A 27,781-nucleotide genomic window follows, 5' to 3' on the forward strand; every position below is an offset into this window, starting at 1 on the left:
TTTCTACTTTTTCACTTAACTGAAGCTGGAGAAAGCCTGGGTGTGCACGGGTAGAAGCTGAGTTTGGAAAACATTTCAACTTTTGACCAGTGTAACTTTCTGTCTGCTTTCTCTGGGGCTGTGGAGCGTAGCCGCTACCCCTCATCCCTCTGTGTTCATATGTGAGGTCACACACATACACCCAGACACAAAATGCTTCTGTGCGGCGGTGGTAACGTGATCTGGCAGCCGTGGAGAAACCAGGAGTATGCTTGCAGCAGCACAAACATGCTGCCTGTGCGCTGTTACCACAGCTATGGCCTAATAGTTTCTGATGGACCCACAGTTTTGCTTTATGCGTCTGTGCGTGTGCAGAGGGTACAACCCCAGCTTCCCCCGTGTTTCCATTAGGGTGCATATTAATCCATTTTCAGCCCACACCCCTGTCTCCTCCAAATACCCACACCCACTGGAGGAATAGGGAAAAAGTAAAAGCAATCTGTCCCTCACTCTTATAGTTTATGACATTTTTAAACATTGCTTTACTGGATGCAGGTGTTAACACTTTTTACGTCAATATTACTTTTGTTCATGCAGCGTTTAAGGCTTCCTCAGCATTGCACGGGTCCGTGAGCACCTGCACTCTGTGTATGACTTCAGCCTGTCAGACACAAGAGGTGCAGGAATGTGGTCCCCCCCCCTTCCCCCATTTGCCCTGCTCCCCTTCTTCTTCTGCTTCCCTTTAGTCCCCAGAGATTCTTCCCCAAACCCTTCAAGCCTCAAAGACATCAGACTTGTTTCATCAAAAAAAAAAAAAAAAAAAAAAAAAAGCAAGCCTCACGAACATGCAGGAACGAATCTTGAGTCTGTGAAGCAGGGCACTCGATTCCTTCGCTGTTCTCCTGTTTGTTTTTGTCATTCTGTCGAGGGATATGTCAAACACTGTCTGTGAACATATCACTTCATTACAGGAAATCCATTTTGCTCAGCCCTTCTGACTTGTCAGAATTACTTTAGCATCACTTCACAGGTTTACAACGACCTCTGCACTGGGGGATGAGTGGGAATTCTAACAATTTCTCTTACTGATTGCGAGTATTTGCTTTGATCTTTATTTCCAGAAAGAGAAGCTGATCTATTCTCCATTTGTCTCTGTTCTCTGCCGCAGTAACCCACGAACACTTGAAGGACCGCGCCCTATTCAGTCTCCCGCCACCGCCTCCGGGAGCGAACCCTGCAGAGTACTACCTGATGGCCAGCGCCAGCCAGAGAAGCCCCTACGGTGACCTGCTGATGCAAAGTGGTGCGGCGGCCGCAGCTGCAGCGGCCGCAGCTCACCTTCCCGATTACATCAGCCCTGTGGATGGTGAGGAGAGAAATGCTGAGTGTACTGACACATTTACTGTACCCATCAATGTATGCATTAATAGTTTAGCTGAGAAAGAATACTTTGAGTTTAAGACAGGGTCATTTTAAGGAAGCTAAATGGTATGTTCAAAAAAATACAATATTTTATTTCAAGTTTCCATAGTGGAAAAAAGTCTAAAAAGGAAAAATGGGGTAAAAAAGAAACCAAACTGTGTAAACCAGTAGACTCAACAGAGACAGGAAGCCACATGAGGAAATAACCTTCAAAATAAAACAGGAAGAAAACTGAAAAGAAAAGACACTGACACATGATCAGAGCCTATTGTCATATATGTACCACTTTAAGGTCATTGTCTAGCATCCAGGGCTGTCATAAATGGACATGATGAGGAAATGAAAGGATGCATGCAAGAATAGGTATACCTGTAACTCAGGAGATGTTGGAGAAGCTTATTATAGATGGTACTAGACTTTTAACAAATTTTACATAAAGGTGTATTTTATATCAACCCAGGGTTTCTTCTAATTGTAACTAGAGATGGCACGATACCACTTTTTTATGTCCGATACCAATATCATAAATTTGGATATCTGCCGATACCGATATGAAGCCGATATAGTGTTTTTTAATCAATAAAACTGTTTTTTTAAATATCTTGCTGCATTTTGTATAAGTTCATACTCAAGTTTAAAACAACAACTACACTAAAACTATTCTGTTATACCTGTATGCAAAAAAAAATATTTCATAGTTCAGCAATACTGATCAATCTAATAAACTTAAACCTACACCATCCTCCCTATTCTGGTATTTTAAAGAGTACTTAGCGTAAATATTAAGCAACCTAACTAATAGGGTTCCAACTCCCAGCAACAACAAAAATAAATAAATAAAAAATAGGGAACCACCCCTCACGCTCCACCTCATGATGCTTAATCGACGTAATCAACCTTAATTTGATGCAGTGTGAAAAAAATGCACAGAAATCAATTATTTTTCAAGAAATATTAAATAGATTCAACATCTTTCTTCAACAAAATTGCAGACTGCACAGATGGTACCTTCCCAAAGGAAAAAGTACTATAGCTTACTAGGGTATATATATTATACTTAATAGTTACTATATACAGTAATGGACTTCTATTCATTTTACATCAAATTAAAACTTTGGGTGTCAGATAATTATTTATTAAAAGCTAGACATTTTAAATGAGAATAAGAAAGAAAAGTATGTCTTTGTGCCCCCTTTTCCTTGTTAATGCCCTATCGGCCCCCCTGGCTAAACTTTGCTAAATCCGCCCCTGCACAGTTACCAGCGTCAGCTACGTAGAAAAAGATCCTGGTGTAGAAATTAATATTAAATAAATTCTAACAACAGCTGATCAAGCTTAAACGTGCTGCTGTTGTTCAGCCGCTGGTTTCCTCTTTCTGGTGCAAAGTGGGCCAAAAACAAACAAGAGAGACGGAGTCGCGACAGAAAAGCCGATCAGCTGATCATTAAGCAGTTTCATGATTGAAGTAGCAGCAAGAAGAAGCAGTCGCTCCATATATCGCTTGTTAAGCTTAACGCAGGAATGCTTTACAAACATTCAGAGATGGACTTACACACTTGCTTTACTTCTCTCGGGGATAACTTTGTCGGAGATGAAATGCCGGGTTGCTAGCGAAGCTCCACATCCTCAACCAGACCACCGACAGGTCCCGCATGCCACAGCCGCTCCATCACGTGATGCATACTGCTCCGACGTGCTAACGTTCTGAGGCGAGTTACGGCGTGTTGCAAGTTTTGTGAGGTGCTTTCGTCCAGTAATTTAGGTCAGTATCGGACGAATACCGATACGTAATATCGGATCGGTCCATCTCTAATTGTAACTAAGTCATTTTAGTGCCTAAACTGCTTAATTTAGTGTGTTGACCTAATCAGACATCAATGAAAAAAGGCAAAGACATGTTCAGGACTGGACTTTTGGAGCTCTGTGTGAGCCTCACATTGAAAAGTGACACCATGGGGGTAGCATGGAGAGAAGAAAAAAACCATGATTCCCACTGTGAGGTCAAATTTCAACAGCAATTCGTCAAATTATTGTCCAGATTTTATCTAACAGAATGTTTGGGTTCACTGGGAGATTCTGACATGAAAATCAGTCACTGGAGAAGATAGATCATTCTGTTTGGTTCAGCTGAAAATCAGCCTGCAGACTTTTATTTCATAATTAGGCATTTTTGAAAACCTCAAACCAAATCAAAACCAGAACCTGTGGAAGCTCTCGGCGCTTCCAGCATGATATGTCAAAATATTATCAACCATCTTGATACGGAAACCCAAGCTTGTCTTTTATCACCACTTTAACACTAAGAGGCTAATTTAACAGCCACGTTGTCCTTTGTTCTCAGCACCAGACATGTTGATACGGTCCTCTTGTTCTTCCTCTTGAGGCTTTTTCATGGCAGTGCTTTCAACATCAAAGCTAGTGGTTTTTAGACTTACACGTATGGGGGCCGAGGCTAGTTGAGGGTGTGTAAACACTGAAAGCCCAGAGGCCAGGATCTCATAAAACCACATCACCTTAAAGTCTCTAATTCTGATTGTGTTTCAGGTGTGTTTGTGATGTCGTTATGAGTAACAGCCGACAAAAAAGAAAAACGTCCGGGGTAGCCAATAAAGAGGCAGCATGGAGGTATACCTTCATCTCTGCTCTGTATCAGGCAGGGCTCAATCCTGCATATACTGCTATGTAATAGCAGGGAGGTTATTGCTGACACACACACTCACACTCAGTGGCAGGCAGAAATTTAACCGCCAGGCTAATGCTCACAAACTCGTACACGTGTTTGCACACAAACTCACAGAGGCCAGCCTGTTCTTTGATGCCAGCCAGAACCTCGGCCCTCTATCAAAGTGACAGTCAGGCACCAGAACAGACGTTTGACTTCAGCAAGGAAACGCTTCCAAGAAACCTTCAGCCCTCATGAATGAGAAAGAGAAAGCTCACAGAGAGGAAAGTCGGCCTTTTCGATGCCTGATAATCAAACACCCTGCTTGGCACTGACCCCCTTCAGGAGCCCTCATTCTTCCTTTCATTCCATCCAACCACCCACCCAGAAAAAAAGAAAAAAAACCTGCTGCACTGTCACGCTTCCAGAAGACACTAAAGCTGCCATCCTCACACACAGGTAGGAAAACTCAGCAGAGAGGAGAAAATCAGGTACAGGATGGCTTGAACATTAATCTTTTAAATTACCTCAATCACTTAGTCAAACAGAGCTGAGCTGAGCTGCAGGCTGAGGCGGGGTTTCAGAAACTGTAGACCACCGCCTTCTCCCGCCCTCCTCCTTCCTCTTCCTTCTCCCACCACCTCAGTGACCGCCGCTGTGCTGCCATGCCCACACTTGTTTGGGTGGTTGTTTACTTGTGTAGCCACAACCCCCACCCCAACACCCCCACCGCCTGCTTCACTGCAACGTCCACACTAGCTACCAGCTTTTATTTAGTGTTCTACCATCCTCGGAGTGATGTGGTCAGGTTTGGGTCACTCTGCCAGTCTCGAGGCACAGGGACCACATTGACCGAGGCGGCCAACTAATGGTCATTGCGGGCAGCCTCAGCCTGAATCAATAGCCTTATTTACTGCTAGAACATGGGAGAAGGAGGAGGAGGAGGACGTGGCAAATATGTGCTTCACCCCTGCCGTTAGTTTTGGAAGGCAGCACAGATAAAATCCATATTAAAAATCAATTTATGCACTAATATTCAGCAGACCCACCGCAAGAACTGGGAGCACTCAGTGACCCTATAGTATGGCTCGTCCAGCCCATGTTTTCCCTCTGGATGAGTGAACAGCAAGGCTCAGAGTAGAGCCCCAAACACTGGGTGCTGCTGTGAGAAGGGTGCTGCTGGAAAAGTTGTGAGCACACGGGATTTCTGGCAGGTCTGCAGGTCTTGCTGGTCCACTTAAGAATTTTTAGGATTTGCTGTCGGGTATACCTCAGACGAGAAACTTAAACACACCAATTTCTCCCCGATGAGGATGACAGCATTTGAAAGACACTGCTGTGGCGCTGACTGAAGTGGCACAGACTGTTAAAAACACAAACCTAACCAGCAAAATGATTGCTTTTTTTCCACTGTTAAGACTCTCCCTTCCCTCAGGACTGCCATATGACAGGGTGATGGACAGGTCTCCTAAGCAAACAGTGTTAGCAGTGGCCGTGAAGGCCTCGCTGCAACGCTTAACTGCTTCTGTAAGTTAGTATCTGTGTTTGCGGTATGTTTTTCACGCATCAATCACTGTCGTTATCTGGTGAGAAATCGACTGGGCTGAAATAACAAAAGTACATTCAAGTCCAAAGACACATTCATGAAAAATGTGCATGTTTGGCAGCTTGTTTAATTTAGCATTGTTTCCTAGAGTTTCTTTAATTAAAATAGCTCGGCTGGTTTAGAGTTAAAGAAAAGTTCCTTCAGTTGCTTCTTTAAGTGACAGCTAATCCCACGACTAACCTACTTTCAGTAGATTTTTACACCAGCTCCTAAGCCAAAAAGGAAAAAAATGAATAAATCAGAAAACATTTTTGTTGTTACGCTGACCTACACCTGCCAACCTAAAGATGTGTGCAGCTAATTGTCACATCCCATCAGCAGTATGACCTATGTGAGTCAACATAACTGGAAAACTCAGGTACTCAGGTAATCATGGTGCTTCTCTCTTTCTCGTTCTTTCTTGTTATATTCAGTGTAATATTTGTAAGGAAGCTATTTTATTGCATAATAGTAATATACAGTTTTATCAGCTTCCACAAGAACTATTTTCCTTCTCCCGTCTCTTTGTGCTCCACTCTGTGTGTGTGTGGAGGTCCACTTGCAGTGAGGCTGAGACCTGGGAAAGAAGAAACTAATATGAATATGAAGTAATGTGTAACAGTAGGGAAGTAAAGGAGACCAGGGGGACATTAAAATAAAAATAGTACTACATTTAGCATTTTTTAATCTGTACAGATCTGTACAGATGCATCTAGTTGTGTTTGAGGCCTAAGCTTGAATGAGGTTTAAGTGATACTGGGTATATGAATATTATTTTAAATGCCCTTTGCGTATTTTAAGGGTTTGATAATGGTAAAAAAAAATAACAATAATAATAATAATAATAATAATAACAACAACTTAGATCTGTATAACACCTTTCAATAAACCTAAAGACAGTTACAAATAAATATACCAAAAAATAAATACTAATAAATAGGGCAGGACAATATGGACAAAAATATTTATCATGATATATATTTGCAAATTTGCGATAACAATAGAACTGATTACATAATTGATGCGAGACAAAATACTTTACAACTCCACAACTTTATCAGTGCAAAAAAACCCATCAATTTATTTTCACTTAAACAAGCAGCTGTTGCTGAATTCTCTCGCAGCTGCTCTGTTCCCATGTTCTACTGTGTGACTGATAGCCTTGAGTTTAAAATCCGCTTCATACGCATGTCTCTTAACAGGTGTCATTTTGGACTCCTTATACACACACAATACGGTAATATTATGTTGAAGCGCAGTACGTATTACTCTGCGAGGCTCCTGACTACGGTAGCTGTAATGCTCCGACAATCCATCAAGCGGTGCGGATTCATAGATTACCAAAGTCAAACTAGACACTTTTTTGCAGATTTTCGAGCACCGTGTACCACATAAAATCGGTTCGAGGTCAGTAAGCGCAACCAGAATTCATACATAAGGCACACTGGATTATAAGGTGTGCTGTCAATTTTTGAGAAAATTAAAGGCTTTTAAGAGCGCCTTAGCGTCCGAAAAATACAGTAATAACGACGGCCCGCTTGCATGTTCTACAAAAAACTGTGCTTTGGTGCCTATCTGACGGACAAAAACCAAACCAGTTTCACGTCACTGAAGTTGCACCATTTTTACCAACCAATTCTGGTTCATCTGTTTCATTCAACGATCTGCTTATGCCCTTCTCATTCGCCGCCATGTCCGTATGAAAACAAAGGCACTGCGCATGCACATTTTACCCATATTCTATCGCGATATTTGATTTTCTTATCATTGCCTAACATTGTACCGGTATTACTGTGAATGGTATAATATGGCCCAGCCCTACTAATAAATAAATAAATAAATATACAAAATAATAAATATATTAAAATTACAAAAGATAAACTAGGGCCCATAAAACCAGTTGCCCGAGCTGGTCTTAGCCTCTTAATCCCAGTAGGATTAAGACTAAGGAAAGTAAAGTTAGTTAGTGAATAGACTTTAAAGTGTTATTAGCATTGGTACACCGCCACTGCTATGGATGCAAATAAAGTCACATTATGGTATCACATTGGGAGGCTTTCAGAAGGCTGTTTGTATATGAATGCACAGGTATGTGAGGGGTGGGTGGGCAGAGAAATATCAGAGTAGTTTGCTGGAAAACCTTGAAGCTCCCATGACAAAAGCAGCAGCCAAAGTAAATGTCTGCCATCCTGAGGAAAAAGATTTCAGTGTTGATGTAGCGGGGTGGGGGGTGGGGGCCATAGATTTGTGTACCGATGTGGTGGTGAGGGGAGAAGGAGTTGATGGGGTGGGGGAGGGGGGGGGGGGGGGGTTCCCCTCAGACTGCTTACACAAACACTTAACTATATGTTAGTTCATGAGCACATGGGTTGGAAGTGTGTGCATAAACACGATGGCAAACACAACGCTGGCTTTGGGCTGGACACCGGGGGCTCGTAGAGGATACAGTGCGAACCCTCTCGCTAATAAAATTCACAGTGTTCGTATTAGTGCGATTTAACAGGAAAAATAAACAGTCCCCGTCTCAGGCTTGACTGGGGGGTGGATGGAGATGAGGAGGCCGACTGGCAAAACCTTAGCTTTGGTGTAATGGTGGTGTGGGTGGTGTGGTTATATCTCTATTCAAGGTCAAGGTGGGTAAGCTCAAGATTATCTGCTCATTTAAAAGCGCTTGTCAAAGCACAGAAACATTATTAGAAACTCTTATTTGGAAAAACTAGCATGCTTTGGTTCGCAGATTTGTGTTACTTTTGTATCTAGATGTTACTGTTTATACACATTAAATATTGAAAAGTTAAGCCACTCTGCACTGAATGCATTTTATTTTACCAATAACCATTAAAATCCAAGTTTTTACATTGATCTATTTCCCCTAGAAACATAAATATTTACTTGATATTTTCCCCTTGTGTATGTGAATAGATCTTTGCTCTACTTCCATATTCATATGATGGTGCTCACTGTCCAAAGCTGAATATCTGCAGAATACTATGCAAACTAAAATCCCTTAAGAATTGTTTAGAGAACATAAATGTTAGTTCTTAATGAAAACCTTTGACCCACAAAGTTAGTTGCAGTAAAACACAGTGAAGTATGCATGTTCTTGGCTTAGCTTTGCTGTCCTGTACTCAAAACAGATGCTAACCCTTTTTTTCGAAAGCAGAGACAGTTTGTTCACACGTTCAAGGATGTTAGAAGGTTTGCATTTCTTACTACGTGTTTGAGGATTTATTGGCACTGAGCTGAATTTCTTGGCAGTCTTTGTGGGTCCAACTCAGCTGCAATCCTCACCACTCCTCGTTCTGCTGTTGGCTAACTCTGCATTAGCTTAACTGTCTCCATGAACTTATCAAGAGGCCAGTGGATTCTCAGAGAACTGTTTTCACTCACATATTGGCCATGAATACAAATATTTTTCAAACACTGCTGTTTTGTTATCAGTGTTACACAAGGAAAAGCTGCAGACCTATTCTTTGCAGGGCTGCAAAGTGACCCTCCATTGGCTCCGGCTGCAGCGACACCGAGTGCTAGCAACTTCTGGAGATCAGCACAACCCTCCAATTAGAGCATTTTCATTTTCCACAAAACTATTTCGGCAGAAGCAAATGCTTAAAATAATCACGCACACTCCTCACTCGGGTTCTTTTTTAATATTCCTTTTCTTTACTGTATCAGTGTGTGCCTGTAATTATGCCTCTATATAAATCCAGATCCCACAATTACAACCAGCCCGGGATTCAGGCCCACAAAGCACCGATGCACATGCAGACACTCGCATATATGTACGCACAAACACACTCACACACGTTACCACACACTGCTGCGTCGCCACGGCCTGCGCAACATCTGTTTTCTCACTCCCTGCCGGAACCTGTTCACCCTTTCAGTCATAACCACCACCTATAAAACGCTCCTTTACCAAGTGGTGAGAGTTTCAGAGTGAATGAAAGTTGTTCCAGGTAAAATTAGGAAAGATTACTGGGCTAAACAAGAGCTTGCTGACCAAACATTGTTGAAAATTTGTTGCTGGAGGCACTGAGAATTCTTTTGAGCTGAATTAGATGTACAGATTGAAGGCGGCAGTTTAAAGATGGGGGTAGAGGGCGGCACTGTGGGCGCCGTGCCCAGAAGGGTGAGGCTGGCGCCAGCCTACCAGGGCACCAGGCTGTGAGGCCTGTTTCCTGCTTTATAAAGGGGAATATTAATACCTGTATCTCCCATTAAATCTGTTGGCAAGGGTGCAAGTTCACCTTTAAAAAAAAAAAGTCCCCATTCATGATCCCAGTTTTGCTTCAATCCTCCCGCCTCCCTCCTTTACTCCACTCCCACCCCTCTGTGTGGCTGGGAGATGATGACATATTTATTTATTAACCCTACGGAGTCGCATTCCTGAGCAGCGTTTGTTGTTTTTGCCAACTCTTTGATACATGTCTATATCATCTCCACCAGCCTTTTTTCTCCTTTTCCAGGCCCCCAACTTCTGTTGTCTGCCATCTGAAGCTCCTGGGAGCCTTTTAACTGAGTGCATATGCCTCTGCTTTACGACTTGCCACCTCCAAACATAATAGCTTTGGAAGTAAGCCCCTTCTTTATGGCTGCAGGTCTGGTGCGGTGATTATGGCGGTGCCTGGATTAATTTGGCTAGAGGGGTTGTGAGTTGTACCAGCAAAGAGTCGCGATTGGCAACATATTGGCAGCAGCGTAGCTGACATGCAGGAAATGTGTGTGTGTGTTAGGTCACTATGCACGTGCTTAGGTGAGCCGTGATGGGGCTATTATGAGTATCCTGCCTCTCACACCTCTGATGATGCCTGTTGTAAGTTGTAATTGAACGCACTCAACTCAGCTCTGTCCCCTCACACTGGGACCAGCACCTGTTGGTCCCCACCAGTGATTTGTCTCCGTCTTATGTGGGAGTGAGAGTTGCATGCCTTTAAAAGAAATAAATACACATCAGTATGTGTGGAAAAACAAATTGCCTTCTTTAAGTTCATGGGAAAGTAGTGAACCCCGTCATTTTCTTGTGCTCTTTTTGAAAAGAATGAGAAAACAGTACAAGAAGCAGGTCTAACAGGAGGCCATTAACTCTACCTTTGTGAGTCAGCCTTGTTTTTTTTTAAATGGGATTCTGAAATCAATTTGTTCAAATTGCCTCTATTTAACTTCCCCAAGTACAGCGGCTGAAAGAGATTCCTATCAAAGTAATTACGGAGAATGATTAGGCCCAGATTCATTATGCATAAGAGGATGCAAATGTTAAATAGGGGAGCTGTGTGTGAGAGAGATGCAGGAGATAGGGTTTAGCTTAGCATGGCTGTGACCTCCACTAGAATGCCCGCGGCTCAGCATTTCCTCGAACATGGTCCAGGATAACTGCTGGTTTCTATTGAGGCCATGCATAGTTTTTACACAAGGAATTTGCACATTAAAGGCATTCAACGTGAAATCCAAAAAAACATATTGGGACAATATGTGTGGAGTGTTAGATACTGTTAGCTAGCTTGGGTGTATTCAGTGCTCTGGCTTTGCAGCATTTATTTTTGCTGCAAAGCCAGAAATTTTAACATTGGCGTGTATGTGGATCCGGTCACTTTAGGAACCAGTATATATTAGGGGAATGGCGGTTTTGTCATTTCCTCACAGTCTGCATTTTGCTGTCCATTTTTCAAGCAGTTAATTTATTGGTGGCAAAAAACTCAAATATCAAAAGGCAAAATTGGTGACATTTCTGCATTTGTGTCTCTTGTTGTCTGTCCCCAGTATCCCGTTTTTCCAGCCCAAGGTTGACACCCCGGCTCAGCAGAAAAAGGGCGCTGTCCATCTCGCCACTGTCAGATGCTAGCATTGACCTGCAGACCATGATTCGTACCTCACCCAACTCCCTGGTGGCCTACATCAACAATTCACGCTCCAGTTCAGCCGCTAGCAGCTCCTATGGGCACCTTTCAGTCGGCGGAATCAGGTATAATTGCGGTTCATACAAGAATACTGTATGAACATTGACAGGCATATTTATAGTTTCCAGCAACTGTAGTCTGCAGGCGTCTGTTGATTCAGATCTACCACAGTTATTAATTAGTCACACTTTTAAAAATCACCATTTTTCTTGAAATATCCATTATAATCAAGTTCCTTTTTTGGGTGGCTAGTAAATGTATATATTTTCTATTCACAGCTATTAAAAACAAATGGAGCAAATTTATTGTATTCATACTGTTACAACAAACCAGTAGACATGCAGGGTGGCTTCAAGTTAAGCAAGATTGCTTTGAAGAAAAGATGACACATTCTTCTCCAAAAACTATTAAAAATACATCAGTGAGCATTTTACAACTATCACTTAAAGTGTAAGGTTGCACTGGAAGTAAAGGTGCAGTGTAAGTGGGGGCTTGTCCGGGATTTGGACTGAAACCACACAAAAAAACAATTCTGTAGTCGTTGACTTGGTCTTTATGAGGCATTTTAGATTCAGAGTAAAATCGACTTTCCTGCAGTGCCAGGTTACACTACATGGTCCTTGCTTCAAAGGAGAATGCTAGCTTATCTATTTTCACTTGGTAGTGAGGGACAATGCGACCATGATTCCAGTTGCTTTAATGTTAGTAGACAAAAGTCTCCAGCCATGTTAGCCTTAAAATATCTTTTTTCCTCTCACCCCCTCACTCAGCCCGACATTCAGCTTCCCCCATCACATCAACCCCGTTGCCTACCAGCAGCTGTTGTCCCAGCAAAGGAGTCTCAACGCCTTTGGCCACACGCCTCCTCTCATTCAACAGTCGCCATCTTCGTTCTCTGCTCGTCAACACCCCCTCACTGCATCACCTATGTCCTCCCACAATAGCACCAACTCCGAAGCAAACCAGGTAACATTCATGTCTTTATATTTTAAAGTTATACCTCAGATTGCATTATACGGATATGTAAGCTTGGGATGAATACAGATTTTCTCTGATTACCAAATTTTCACTTTTTATGTCATGATTCTAATGTTTTGTGATCACTAGGTCACATAAACATTAATAGAATAAACAAAGTTTAAGTCTTGTGGTTCTCCAACAAGCAAAACCTTTATAACATTCACCGGACACTATCCCCTAGACAGTTGCCAGTCTTCCCAGGGAAGGGAACTTCACCCTGAGCTCAGAATGTGCAATGCTCTGCAGCTACACCTCAGATTCTGCAGGCCTCAGTTGTTATGCTAATGTTCATGACAGTACAATTAGAAAAAGACTGAACAAATATGACTTGTTTGGAATTTCTGGGCTGTACTTAGTTTTTACGCTGTTACTAATGCCACGGTCTCATTTTTCACATGTTGTTGTTCATCTAATGTTTTGTCTTTAAATAAATTTAAGACCTAATAAGGAGCAAATGATTATTTTTATTTTGTCCTGATACATAAAACATTGCAAAGAGTTTAAGTGTCTCTTGAACTTGACCGTAGATAAAGGTAAGAGAAATTGTAAAATAATACTTTGAAAAGAATTCTTCAAATGTAATAGCATACACATTTTAATTACAGATGAAAATAAAATGTAAAAAACAAACAAACATAGCAACCATAACAAGTAAAATAAACCAAACACAAGTGGATATCTCTGCAACACGATACGCAGACATCTTGGACAAAATGTCCAAACTGCTGTTTCTCCACATTCTTTTGATATTTTTAGATAATTTTAGAAGCTATAAAACTCCAACAAATAGTCGTAAAAAGAAGATAGTGAACCGAGACATAGATTTGAGGTGCTGGAACAAAGCCTAATTGCATGAGTTATCATGAAGTATTTTTACAAATGATGTCTCAGGTCAGAAAAATGTTTGAGGCTCCTTCCCAGTTCCATCTGTCTTACTTCCCACTGTCTCCTCTGCTCCACTTTATCAGCCCACTGTCAACACCGCAGCCCCTCGTAATGTAAACTTCCCACTTGGTGAATCACTCCATCTCACACTACACGCCACTGCCTCCAGCTCTGTTTCAGCACTGTGTCTGCTGAATCCAAGTGTGCTGGAGTGTACTGTATATTTGCACCTTTCTGCACACACTCACACACACAGCTTTATTTCTGTAGTGATCAGAACCATATTTCCCTCTTGGTTTCCAGCCAACTGAATGAATCATCGAGGCCCCTAGAACTGCACTGTAGTGTTCTGGGTGGGATTAGAAGACCCCCCTCTCCATTGTTGGACTTCCTCCAACGAACCTCAATAAACACACACACACTCATATCCATCCTTTCTTTTCTTCTCCATTAGAGCTTTAATAGGCCTTCGTAGTCTTTGTCTTTTCAGAATCAGTCGGCAGATCAAAGCCCTCTCGTCGCCCCCACATACACTCACATACTCCTCTAGCCCCGACCCTGCCTCCTCCCCCAATCTGTAGCGAGGGTAATAACTCCTCTTCTTTCATATTTCCTTGCGGCTTTGGCGATCATAAAGCAGTCTAAACTGTTTAGTCTCGGCGGCGGGTCCTAGTCTGACTTATGAACCGTGGTGCCTGGTGCAACCAAGACTTGTCACATCTCTTTGCAGCGGCACAGCGTAACTTTGTGACTCCCCTCTGCTCCCTGTGGTGTGGAAAGCAGTAGAGTCTGGTGCTCAGTCGTTGGTTTAATTAAAAGGTGAGGGAGTGGGAAGATTAATAGTTCACAAATGAATGAATGGTTAGGGATGGTTTGTATTACGAGTAATGGAATGGTTGGCTGATAAATTATGAATGAGATATTTCCAGTGTCAAGGGATGGCTGAATATTTAAAGAGACAAACTCAAAATTTTAAAATCAAAACCTGTAAAAATAAGGATTTGGGATTTGTGTTTTTTTTTTTTTTTTTGTTTAGGCCATGATTTCTGAAATGAAACATTGCTGCTGAGTTTATTTATTAATGTATTTTAAGCACCAAAAAGTAATCTCCATTATATTCAAGAGAAGGCAAACATCAAAACACCAAAAGCTTGATGTAAACTGGGCATTAGGATTGACAAGCAAAACTAGTGGCCCAAGGATAAACGTGTAAATAAATAAATATATATATATATTTCTAGGTGTACTGTCCCTTTAAGAACAATAATTCTAACTAATTTTCCTTCAATAAAAAGAAATGTAGGTAATGACAACCAGTTAAAAACACATTCCTCTGTTCCTTCATGTCTTTCAGAACGCCAGTGGAGATCCAGCAGTCAGCAGCACTGTCAACCCACTGACCACGAAGAGGTCAAAGGTGAAGACCGAAGCAGAGGGTCCACTGCCCATTTCACCATCGTCTCAGGTGAGAAAATAATAAGCTCCTTAAAGTGGGAGAGTGGTGCACCTTAAAGTTAGGTTGCTAATTAGTCTCTAATTGATTATAAGTAATGGATACAAATGCAGCTTTAATATGTGACAAGAGGTGTGTTTTTTTACAACTCTTCCTCTGTAATAAAGAGGTTGATAAGATAAGAGAAATGCAAAATAGTGCGGAATGCTTCTTAATGACTTGTGAAAGGTTAAGTCTTGTTTTTTGTTTTGTTTTTTTAACTCATTTAAATTGGATGCACGTATTTGATATCTGAAGTATCATACACTTTGTCTCCAGGACCACGGTGGGGGGATCCTGGACCTGAGTGAAGATCTGGATAAAGATGAGTGTAAACAGGAGCCAGAGGCCATCTATGAAACCAACTGCCACTGGGATGGCTGCTCCAAAGAGTACGATACCCAGGACCAACTCGTTCATGTGAGTTTTTGAGTACTCAGTTGGATTTTTTTGTTTGTTTGTTTTTTAATGACAGCCAGCCAGCAGACAGAGGACATAAATCCAGCGATTCCCACAGGATTAGATTATATTGCAGTGGTGGACGGGGACGTGCAAGCTTTCTTAATTAGATTAATAAGTAATATAGACTTCAGGAACCGGCCCTGCAGCCTCAGTCAGTTTAAACCAGTTGCACCTGCTGCAGGTTCTGGACTGCTCATCCAGAAACAGATTTTAAAAGCAGAACAGGAACTCCAAAGATGGATTTAGAGTCTGTCCCAATACGAGACATCACAGACCACAACAAGAACGACCTTGTTAGCATGTCTTAATGCATCCTCAATCATCAAGGAAAGGAAATTCTAAAAAGCTGATTCTGTTCTCACACTGAAAACACTGTCTAGATGGACAGAATCAACTTTTGGGGACCTTGTTAGCAGTAACCAACTTTTTCAAAATAAGAGCATTGTCTATGAATTTAAAATATATTCTAAAATGGTTGAGAGTTGCAAAAAAAATACTCAGTTAACGTTGGGAAACACCAAAACTGCTAAATTAGAAATTCCTTTAAAGAAATACATACTACCCTCCTTAATCCCTGGTGGTTGTTAGGGTTCTATGTTGTGTTGCTCATTATGTTGTCAGTATCTGCTGTTTTGTTTGCAATGACAGTGGATAGACTACTGTTGTTGTGTAAAAACTCAAAAGTTCAGATTCCTCTTCTGCTCCTAATTAAATCCATGCTGATTGGGTCCACTCAGAAAGCTGAGTAGTGACCGGTCTCTTTCTGTTGGGTCGACACGCGTAATGTTAATGAGCCTGCTGGCTCTTGCCAAATTCAAGCCCAAGCCCTGCAGCTGTGCCCACCCCTCCACAAGCCCAGAGACCCCTAACCCCTAACCTCTTACTCCCAGCAACATCCCCAACCCCCGAAGCCCAAAGGGCCGGCCATAAATCCATCGTCATGCCAGCAACTTTGGGGTTATGCACCCTTGCTTTTTCCAGGCCAACTTCTCTTCTCTACACTTTCTGACTGGCAGTGAGTCACCTCCGAGTAGCAGTAGGAGAGTCATATGTCAGGTCCATAGACCTACAGACCAATGGGAGGAGGTGGACAGGTCGCTATAAGCTGCTACACGCAGGACCAGAGTTACCTTTAACAACTTTGCAAACTCTGTGGACCAGTAGAGGACTGTGCTGATAAACAGTGCCAACAGTGCGTTTATGTTCCTGTTTTCTATAAAGTATAAATTACATGGGTGTGACCTCTAACACCACCTCTCTGAGCACATCTGGGGTTTCACATGAGGTTCAAACATCATCAGCGAAAAGAGACCAAAACAAACACACATACACACCACACACACACACCTGTGGGTTTCTTGTGGTTTCTGTTTGACCAGAGTAATCCTGTTTCAAGAGCCTCCAAATTACGGATTCACAGTAGTGTGTAACCTGAAAATAGAGACCTCTGCGTGGGCCACACACTTTTTTCCATTCCTCCTCCTCTTCCTCCTTCCTCCCAGAATAGCCCTCAGTAGAATTGCTAACCACAGACCTTTTCTGCTGGTGAAGAAGTGGCCACATAAGTGGAGCATTGTAGGCTTGGATGTCCTCAGGAAATGAGGTGGTTCCTCTGGGTGTGTGGATATTTGAATGCGGTGGACGGGACAAGTGTTTTGAAATGTGTCTGTTCAGAGAAATCATGTTTGACTGCAGCAGAAGTCATGTGACTAAATATGCTGTAGCTGAGGACATTTTGCCTTGAAGTGCTCTAGGCTGTATGTACGTTGGACTCCAGCATGCCATTCTTTTTTCTCTTCACGCCTTTGATAATTGAGTACTGTCTAATTTCTCTGAAGACTTTCTGCATATTTAAAGTGCAAGTTAAAAAGTCACATAGAAACTGTTTCGATTGACCTCATGATCCATGGAAATGAAGGAAATGAAGGAATGCAGTCGGAAATCCTCTTCTTGATCACTTTTTACAAGGATCCGCTGTAGTTCCTTTTCCAAGAGAAATGTGAACACAAACACAGCCTGAAAAAACACACACACACACACACACACACACACAGCCTTTGTAGCTTTTGTCTACTATTGACAAAGGCATAATAACTGTCAGCTATAATGGATTGCAGAGTGATGTCAGTGAGTCAAGCATGCATGGACACATGAGGCGGGAGCCTATTCTGGTGGGAAAAAGACAAGAATTTGCTGACTCTTCTTTAGCATTTTGTTACGTTATTTTCATCTTTAGGGAAAAGTATCATAGAACTGTGACAATTTACTGGAATCAATCTGTATGTACAGCATATCAACAATGACCACATCCACGGTGAGAAGAAAGAGTTTGTGTGTCGCTGGGAGGAGTGTTCACGGGAGCAAAAGCCCTTCAAGGCACAGTACATGCTGGTGGTCCATATGAGGCGACACACGGGGGAGAAGCCCCATAAGTGCACGGTAAGCGCCTCGTATTCTTGGTAATTTGCTGACTGGTATCACAAGCCATCATCTCCCATAATGCAGCCAGCACCATTTTCCAGCTCGGATTGCAATGCAAGCTATTTGGCATAGTTGGTGACATCCAGAGAAATACAGACATACAGAGAAAACCTAACGATCCACTATAAGCAGCAAAAGGCAACAGGGGGGAAGAAGAATTCCTTTCATAACATATATGGCATAGGTTATAAAACCCACCTGTTAAGCAATGATGTATTAACTTTGTTTCCAAAACCATAAACCTAGGTGTGATCTGCAAAAATGCTTTTTAACAATGTGTGTGTGCATAACAATGAGAAGGCAGACACAAAATCTCCTCTCAGATTCACTAAAGTTCCTGCAGAGCCACAGCAGACATGATACAACTAGTTATACACACTGACTTTAATTCTCACAGTTGGTTCATTGATCTGTGTAAAAACACTGGAGAGGCCCTTTAACCTTCTTGTTAACATGTTAACCAACTAGTTGAAGTTGGAATTTATTCCGCCGCTTTAGCAGTCAAAGAATGTCAGCCCTTTAGTGCGTCAGTTTCGCCTGTGGAAAAAAACTCCCTTACAAAAAAACTTGATATGATTTTCTTTGTGCGTACCACCACTATATTTCCCGTGTTTGATAAATCATGGGCTTTCATTGAAGCCTTCATTTGCTGTGTGAAGATCAAATTGAGGGGCCTGTTTGCTTGGCTTCAAAGCTCACTCTGGGCCTCTCATGAATGTATTAAAACAGATGACTTGTGAAGGATAAAGTTAAGAAAGCTGATTGACAGTGTGGGTGTGTAATTAAAATTTGCAGACAAGCAGGGGGCCATGGGTCCTTATTAAGACCAAGCTGTATATTCTGCACACAAATCCCACATGCATCTTCTCCTAACTCCCCTTTAGTCTTTTCTTTTTAAGGATGAGTCTTCGGACTTTTTCATCCCCTTTCTGGGCTGCTCTAATTTGATTCTCTTTTAATTTCAGAGCCAATTACACTCACAATGACTGCTCAGAAGGAATACCAAATTATAGCTTGTACAGTATAAGTGAATACAAAGGCTAAACACAGACTTCTCTTTGTCTCAACAAAGTGCACCAGACAAAGAGCTCTACCACACCTCACACTTAGTTTGGATTTTTTGTGTAATAGCCCTTTTTTTACCAAAAGTGTAGCAGAGCTTTGCTTTTGTGTGGCACACCACAGTAGGTGGGCAAGAGTCCAAGAGTAAATGACATTTAAAAACTGGAACAAAAAGAGCTTTTTCGTGTTGTTTTTGTTGTTGTGTTCCGGCTCTTTTCTCTGGCCAGCTGCAGACAAAACAACAGCACTCAAGCATCAATCTCATTGTCCGTCTGTCCCATTGTCTGTCTCTCTGCAGTTTGAGGGCTGTTCTAAAGCTTACTCCCGCCTGGAGAATCTCAAGACCCATCTCAGGTCCCACACTGGGGAGAAACCCTATGTATGTGAGCACGAAGGCTGCAACAAGGCTTTCTCAAATGCCTCAGACCGAGCGAAGCACCAGAACCGCACACACTCCAATGAGGTAAGTTCACACATGGATCTCATCTGAGCAGCCGGAAAGGTCAGCTAAGATTTAGATTTGCCACAGTAAAAATCATGTTGAATCCATCTTGGCAGAAACCATATGTGTGTAAAATCCCGGGCTGTACCAAGCGCTACACGGACCCAAGCTCTCTCAGGAAGCACGTCAAGACGGTCCATGGACCCGAAGCTCACGTGACCAAGAAACAACGAAGTGACGCTCCCCCAAGGCTACAGCCACCCAAAGGCAATGGGGAGAACGAGGCAAACTCCAAGCACAGCGCAAGAGCCGTAGATGGCAAGGTGGAGGCCAACAGCACCTCTAGGGGAGGGGAAGACTGCCTACAAGTCAAGTCTATTAAGACAGAGAACTCTATGGTGAGTCCTGTTTATCGGTTACACGAGACAGTGGCTCTGGGTGAGCTTTAAAACAGGGGAACAACAGTTATCTTACATTTTTACTAACATTGTTAGTGAGAGGTTCCCTGCTGGACCTGCATGCGTCCTTTCAAACTCACTCTCTGTTTGTTGTCTGAACCTGCTTCTCTCTTTCCTTTGAAACCCTGCTAATGGACAGACTTCACTGAGGTGAGCACGCAGCCTGTTTCAATGTCTTTTTTTTTTTCAAATTCCTGTATGGTGGAAATGTATGGTGCATGATAATCCATGTTCATATATTTTCTTGCTCCTTTGCATGTAAGACAGTCTTACGCTGCCATTACACTGGATTTTTATATCTATGAGCTCAATATTCAACCAACGATAAAAGTCATTGTCACATTAATACTGAAAGGCAGGGACTTGTGTAGCATGTGTGCTGCTCACAGAACTTTTCTATTATCCACTTGTTTTCTTAAATAAATAAACCTCCTTTATAATTCACAAGAGTATGAAGCTATAGGGCTACATTAGTTATTACAAAACACCATCACAATCAGAATTTTTTAACTGTGGTAATTATTTAATATTGAAGAATATCTAATAGGTTTTTTTTTTAGCTTGGCACAAGGCTGTGTTTTAGTTTTCTTTCATTTATATTCATTTTTAAATTTCACTTTTTAATCATTTTATTTTCTTTTTCATTTACTCAAACAGCAAAGTGAATATTTCTATGATCTACTAACCTCTTGGATTTTGATTCATGACACTTTCGTCTGTCCTCCTCCAGACGTATCAGTCCAGTCCTGGTGGCCACTCGTCATGTAGCAGCGAGCCATCGCCTCTCAGCAGCGCCAACAACAACGACAGTGGGGTAGAGATGGCCGTGCACAGCGGGGGCAGCTTCGGGGACCTCAGCGCACAGGACGAGTGCCCCATGGTTGACTCCACTGTTCCCACTGGGGGCCAGCAGGCTGGGATGGGGCTTCAGTTGAGGAAAGCCACGGGTCACGGTGGTGCAGTCACCATCAAGCTGGAAAACATCAAGAAGGAAAGGCTGAAGACGGTGAGGGACCCCTGCCCCTGGGTTAACTCTGCGCCACAGCCGCTGCAGGGCCAACGCATTAGCATGAAGCTGCCTCCCATACCTGCAGTTGGTAAGGACTACATGTTGAAGAAACACCTCATATTGGGCTGTACTGTCATAGACTGTGAAGTTGGAGATGGAGATGGAATGAACCATTTATACCCATCTTGAAGCCTAAGCTTTAGTTATATGTGCTGCTTAGTTTTTTCTTAAATGAGTGATCATATTTCAATTAAAGGTTGGAGCAGTAAGCTAATGCTAGCACTAATAAGGAACATCCAAAACTTGTCTGTCATACAGAAACCTGCTAATAAATGCTCAGTACATTCCAGTAAAATCCCAGAATTTTACTACCCAAACTGGAGCACAGACTTCTTGGACAGTCTGTCAGTACAGTTAACTACACAACAGCCGTATTATTTGTTCCAAAAGTGATGGTGAGTTTAATCAGGTGAGGTTAAGCCTTGCAGACAGCTAGGAGCTACAGCTCCCTGTACATGTAACAAAGCGGACAGTGCTCTAGCTTTCAGTCCCTGTACAGTTGTTATGAAGGTGGACACTAGCTATAAAGACCAAAAACAGCGATGCTGAGAAATGCTTCCTCTGTAATTATAAACTCATGTGCATATATAATGTTATAATATAATAATATTTATTCTAATCTTTTTATCTGCCAGGGTCCCTGCTGGAGAACTCCAACATGAGTAACTTAAGTGGTTCGTACCCTGGCCAACGCATGGATGACCTGTTGTCATGTGAAGTGACGCTATTGAACCAGCTGAACGAGCGCCGTGACAGCACCACCAGCACCATCAGCTCTGCTTACACCCTAAGCCGGCGCTCCTCTGGTATATCCCCGTGCTATTCCAGCCGTCGCTCCAGTGGGACATCCCAGTTTGGCGCTAATCGCCACAACAATATCAGTTCAGCTGACTCCTATGACCCAATCTCTACTGACCTGTCTCGTCGATCCAGTGAGGCCAGCCACTGCGGAGGTGGCGGTGTCAGCGGAGGAGGTGGAGCAGGCCTTCCAAGCCTTCTCAGTCTTACACCAGCACAACATTATCGGCTAAAGGCAAAGTATGCTGCTGCCATTGGTGGAGCACCACCTACTCCTCTTCCCAACATGGAACGAATGAGCCTAAGGACTCGCATGGCACTCTACAGCGACTCCCAAGAAGGCTCATCGCATCCCTTCCATCAGCCACCCTCTGGAACTGTACCAAGACGGTGCAGTGATATTGGATATGGCACGCAGAGCATGATGCCCCACGAAGTACCCACCAATCTGCCACGCCGTGCAAGTGATCCAGTGCGTCGTACGACACTGGACCCTCTCTCCCTTCCAAGGGTCCAGCGCTACAACAGCATGAGCAGCATGAACCCCATGAATGCTCCACCAGCTGCAGAACGTCACCAGACACTGGCTACACAGGGCTATACTCGCTCTGATGGAAGCCTGCAACGCTACCCATTTGCCCCCAGACCACCAAGCATTTCTGAGAATGTAGCCATGGAGAACATGGCGGTAGATGGAATGATGGTTGGGGGTGAGCAGGGTGGAGAGGATGATATGGTGCTTCCAGACGATGTGGTACAGTACCTCAGGTCACAGAATTCTGGCCCCTCTACTCACAACTTGGGACAAACCGACTATAATTCCCACGGTCAGACTCAGGGCTACCAGACAGGCGTGGCTCCACCAGCATCATTTTTTGCGCAGAGGAGGATGGCCATGGTGGATACCATGATGGCTCAGTCCAATCAGGATGTGCAGTCCTGCCAGATGGGTCCGGGAGGTGCTCAGCAGCCTTTTGCAGCACCATCAGAAAACATGAACAAGAATAACATGCCAGTGCAGTGGAATGAGGTGAGTTCAGGAACAGTGGACACCACAGCCAAGCTTCCCAAACAGCAGCAGCATCCTCTCAGGGGGAATCTAGCTGTTGTACAGCAGAGGCAGAACTTTGGGTCCTTCCAGACGCAAGGTCAGGGCTTGAGCAACAACCAGCAAGTTGTGCCTATGAGTCAGAATATATCTATGCAGGGGTATGCAAACCACAGCAACCAGAGGCTGATGAACATCTCTCTACAGCAGCATCCACAACAGAGACAATGCAACAGCGTGAACTTTAGTAACCAAATGAGTCCTCAGCAAGGGTTTGGCCAAGAAGCAATCCCAAGTTCTATATCTGGAAGCACTAGCATGAGACCTACGCGCAACAGTATGGCAGATCAAGAGGTCCAAAGTTACAGATCAAGGACACAGACTGATGTCTATTCTTATGTCAGCCAAGTGGATCCTCAGCAAAATTACGTTATCTCCCAACAGCAGCACAATGTCCAAAATGGAGGCAGAGGAATGTTACAACCCAGGCCTCCCACAGAGCCCAGGTCTACTGCCAGACCACACGGAGGGTCTAGCATGACACAACCGAGCCGATTGCTCAAGTCATCGGATGTTTGCCCCGGCCAAGGTAATGATACCTCTGAGGCAAGCCCAAAGAGGCCCAGTGGGTCAGTAGCCCATGACAGCAACTCAGAAAATCCAAACTCCGCTGTGTTCTACACAGGTCAGATTCACGTGTTTGAGCCACCTTCTGTCAGCTTTGATGCTCCCATGTCCCCATGTGCCAGTCAGGCTCCTTCCAGCAACAACACTTCTGCAGCCAACATGGCTTCACCAGGCGTCAACCAGGTCTCCAGCAGCACAGTGGATTCTTCCACCAGTGGATCTGGGGCCACAGAGCACGCCCAGATCGACTTTGATACCATGCTTGATGACGGAGACCACTCAAGCCTAATGTCGGGCACCCTGAGTCCAGGCCTTCTGCAGAGCCTCTCTCAGAGTTCCTCACGTCTCACCACCCCCCGCAACTCTGTCACCCTCGCTTCTGTACCGGCAGGGATTGGCAACATGGCCATCGGTGACATGAACTCTATGCTCACAGCCCTGGCTGAGGAAAGCAAGTTCCTCAACATGATTAGCTGAGAGCAATCAAACACCTCATCATCCATCCATTCTTACCATGAATATCAGGAATATAAAGACTATACAAGAAAGCACTGATTGTACAATGCAAAACTGCTCATTACATAAACTTTTTCTACACTGTTCATAGTAATATGCTTATCCTGTAATATTTGTTTCAGATTATATGTTACATTAAAAGGTTAATAGTAAATATAGATACGGTTAAGGACCATTTTCTATCATTTGTTAAAAAGCCATACTTTTTAGCTACAAGTCTATGATAGCCCAGGGTATATAAACAGATCAAGAACAATTGCCATTCAGTATTTGTCAGCGTAATAGGCCTTTAAAAAGTGGTGCACTGATAGCAGTTCACATAGTGCCTTGATGAGGTCATCAAGTGTGAGAATCTGAATATGACACAAAAACCGAATTATCAGGAAATGGACACAATATGTGGATAGACTGTTATGTTTGTAGATGATACTGTATGGTACCTGGTCTAAGATATGTTACACACTTGCTGTTTAAGCTAGAGCTGTCAAACAGTTTATAAATGATAAATTCATTTTGTATTGACTTAACTAAACGATAATAGGCAGTTGCAAAAACTGATTATGGAAGCGTGGAGCAGTTTCTTCAGCCCATGTTATGGTTCTTTACTACAACTAACTGGCAAACCTCACACAGGGTGATCTGATTAAGTAGCTCTACCTTCTACATTTTCAACACATCTGCAAGTTGCTTTTAACCCACCCCAGTCCCAGCTCCTTGCTTTTAATACTTTGTCTGACTTCATCAGTGTCATGCTCAGTGCCTCTTCCTGTTGCTGACATCCATGAATGCGCATAGATGGGAGGGCATGTTGAGCTACCATAGCACCAAATAGGCGGGGCAGGGTCTAGCCTGCAGTACTACTTTGACACAGTGACCAAATAAATTTTTAAAAAAGCCTGAGGCCAAATTATACACCAGGGATGGTCATGATTTTCAATAGTCATTCAATTATTTTTTCTTCTATCATTTTCTTTTCTTTTTTTTAATCAGTTGGTTATGCTAAACTATATTTTCCTTTGGCTTTACCAGAATCTGGGTGGATATATAACACACTAATACTCCCAGAGGTCATAGTAATGTAGCCACAGTAGAAACTGTTTGCTGACAACCATTAAACAACGGAAACAGGTTAAATAAGTTATGAAAAATAACTGGATAACAGAAGCATGTGTAGTACAGCAAGGTTAGACGCTGCTGTACAAACAGGAGAAACATGCCAAGCCAAAGACAACCACAGAAATCCCAAAATTTAAACAAAATAAAAAATAAAAATGAGGTTCGGTGCAGATGTTGTCAGGTAAAGCTAGCATGTTACTACATGTGCGTGCACTCATTCGAGTATTTGAGTCTGGGAGTCGAATAAGTTCCAGTAAATATCAGCGTATCTCTGCTCCCTAATAAATGCCAGTATTGGAAAAAAAATAAACTGCCGTTGTAGTTCATATATGCACTTAACCATCCTGCAGCAGAGGAAATAAAAGCTGTGTTTGCTGGAGCATGTTGTTATGTAATAAATGTTTACCATCTGAAATGTTTTGAAATGTGTTACCAACATGTGTGTGTGTCATAAAATTTCACTGAATGCAGTTTACAAAGTGAACATATTTGACAGCCCTAGTTTAAACACATGGTTGTTAGGCATTGTGATCCACAGAACTGAAGTGCTTTCTGGTCATAATCTGAGATTGTGAGGATGTGAAATGTGATTTCCTTCTTTGCCCTCTGGATCAGAGACGTTCATTCTCCATGGTCCCATCTCACAAGGGTAAATGATTGAAAAGGACAAGGATATGCATCAGTGTTAGTCCATCAGGGCACATGAACCCCTGCGCATCTGATGAGGAGCACTCTCTGAAAGAATATACAAGTACCTCTGTGTGTTCTCAGTAGAGATCCAACTCTAATTAACACATTCATACCCCCGTCAGTGCACCCTGTCTCTCCCCTGGGTTCTCAATGAACTGCAGAGTCCAGGAAAGGACTCAGACTTTGATAATGAAATCCTGTTTTCGGACAGGATGGGCAAACTAGGTCTGCAAATTCCTCTGTTTTATTATGTTTGCTGAAATTGCTGAAAGTAGCCTTTTAAATGTTTGTGTGTATGCTACCATCCACTTTTACTATGCTTGGTATGTGTGTGTGTGTGTGTGCGTGCGTGTGCATGTGTATATAGCTTTTGTACATTTCAAATAAACTATCTCCTCTTTTTCTGTCTAAATCTGCTTGCTGTGTCTTCTTTGATCTGTGTTCCCTGGAGACAGACCATGAAAGTGGGGCTACACTGCATTCGAAATCTCATTTAATGTGTATTTTCTCAGACTGTTCTTGAGAAAAACTGAAACCAAACACTATCACATATTCATCCATACAAGTTACTGAAAACAGATATATCTTAAATTGGGGGGGGGGGGGGGGGGTAAATAAGTCACCTGTATAACTCATACCAAGATTGAATTATTAGGGGTTGCGGCTTATTTCAAAAACAGGAAGACACTAATAAAGGAAAGAGGAGTGAAGCTTGCTAGCAATTTCAACTCATCTCCTGAAACATGAATAAGTACTGGACCTGAATCTGCCTACAAATCACCCCCAGTGCCATACTTACCCTCAGTGCAAAAAGTAACACACATTAGACTCTAATGTGTCTATTTTCTGCGTCTAATACAGCAACGTCTGGCTCTAGAAACCAAAGTGGCAGCTATAAAGATGAATTCGATGCTTCAAACACATGCCGATGGGTGACCTCACCATGGCTGCATCTATCTTTTATATACAGACTATATGAGAGCATTTTAATAAATGCCTCACATGGTTATTGGGTTTAAGCTATTTTCATAAATACGTCATTTGATGTTTGACATCTGTAAATACTAATTAAGAAGAGAAATGGACCTGTAGCTTTACTTTTTAACACACTTCACATAGTCTGTTGAATTTGTGCTAAAAATGATTCATCATCAGTGATTTAATTGTTGGTTTTAAAGGATATCAGTTTTTTGCAGGTGGTGTTTTCATCACCAACCTGGAAGTCCAGCATATAATCCAGCAAGGATTTTAACGGGCAGGATCAAATTTGGTGTGCTCTCTTTTTTATTCTACCTTCAGTAAAATAAACAAATTCAATAAATTTTACTAAATACAATGTTAAATTATTGTCCATGATGTTACGCAAAATGCCAAACAGACCAGATTGATTTTTTTTTTTAAGCAGTCATGATGGTTTTTCACTAAAGGGCCCAAATCAAGACACAGGATCAAGCGAGCAACAGGAACAATCAGTGGCTTTAACCCAAAACTTACTTCATGATACAAAACGGAAGCAGTTGAACAACCACAAGGAGGTTGAAGAATTAAGAATACAGAGTGACCGAGAAACAATCAGAGAACTGATTGGGCGCAGGTAAAACTAATGAAGACGGGGCACACAATCACAAAGAAAGAAAAACACAGGCAAAGAAAAGAGGAAAAAATGCCCAAAGAAAGTCACTACCAAAAAACAGGAAGCAAATTTAAACAGTCTAACTCTGAAGTTAACTTCTCCTCAGATGGTCACAATCCAGGACCTGGGACGTAGTTGCTTTTAATTCTTACTGGAAACAAAACAGCATTTAAACCATGTTGATAACTATCTCCATCATGTAATTCCTTTAACCTGACTGGTTTTCAGGGTTACTTACAGTCTACTTCACTATTTGCACACGTCAACTATTTTCTCAGTTGCAAACCAGCAACTAGGTTTTCATTCAGTTTCTTTGCTTTCAGAAATCTTCATCGGTTAAATGCACCAAACCCACAACCCATAGAGTCCAACTTTACAGCAAAACTAAACATGTTTATATGAGAAACCAAAGAATGGAGGAGAATATTCTTTAATTC

The 27,781-nt window shown here is 42.5% G+C and overlaps 1 protein-coding gene across 1 annotated transcript in view; it reads left to right on the plus strand.

The window, feature by feature from the left end:
- gli2a (GLI family zinc finger 2a) overlaps window positions 1–26,123 on the plus strand; it is an 82,981-nt gene extending 56,858 nt beyond the window's left edge. Inside the window, exons 5-14 of the mRNA XM_082508341.1 lie at window positions 1,148–1,345; window positions 11,409–11,610; window positions 12,316–12,511; window positions 14,805–14,915; window positions 15,222–15,362; window positions 17,694–17,843; window positions 19,246–19,410; window positions 19,506–19,787; window positions 20,578–20,944; window positions 21,552–26,123. Coding sequence (XP_082364467.1) covers window positions 1,148–1,345; window positions 11,409–11,610; window positions 12,316–12,511; window positions 14,805–14,915; window positions 15,222–15,362; window positions 17,694–17,843; window positions 19,246–19,410; window positions 19,506–19,787; window positions 20,578–20,944; window positions 21,552–23,866 — 4,127 coding nt within the window. The 3' untranslated portion in view covers window positions 23,867–26,123. The remainder of the gene's footprint in view (window positions 1–1,147; window positions 1,346–11,408; window positions 11,611–12,315; window positions 12,512–14,804; window positions 14,916–15,221; window positions 15,363–17,693; window positions 17,844–19,245; window positions 19,411–19,505; window positions 19,788–20,577; window positions 20,945–21,551) is intronic.
- Window positions 26,124–27,781: the final 1,658 nt, after the last annotated feature.

The sequence above is a fragment of the Aulonocara stuartgranti genome (assembly GCF_965226115.1).
Source record: "Aulonocara stuartgranti genome assembly, chromosome: 16".
Classification (NCBI taxonomy): Eukaryota; Metazoa; Chordata; class Actinopteri; order Cichliformes; family Cichlidae; genus Aulonocara; species Aulonocara stuartgranti.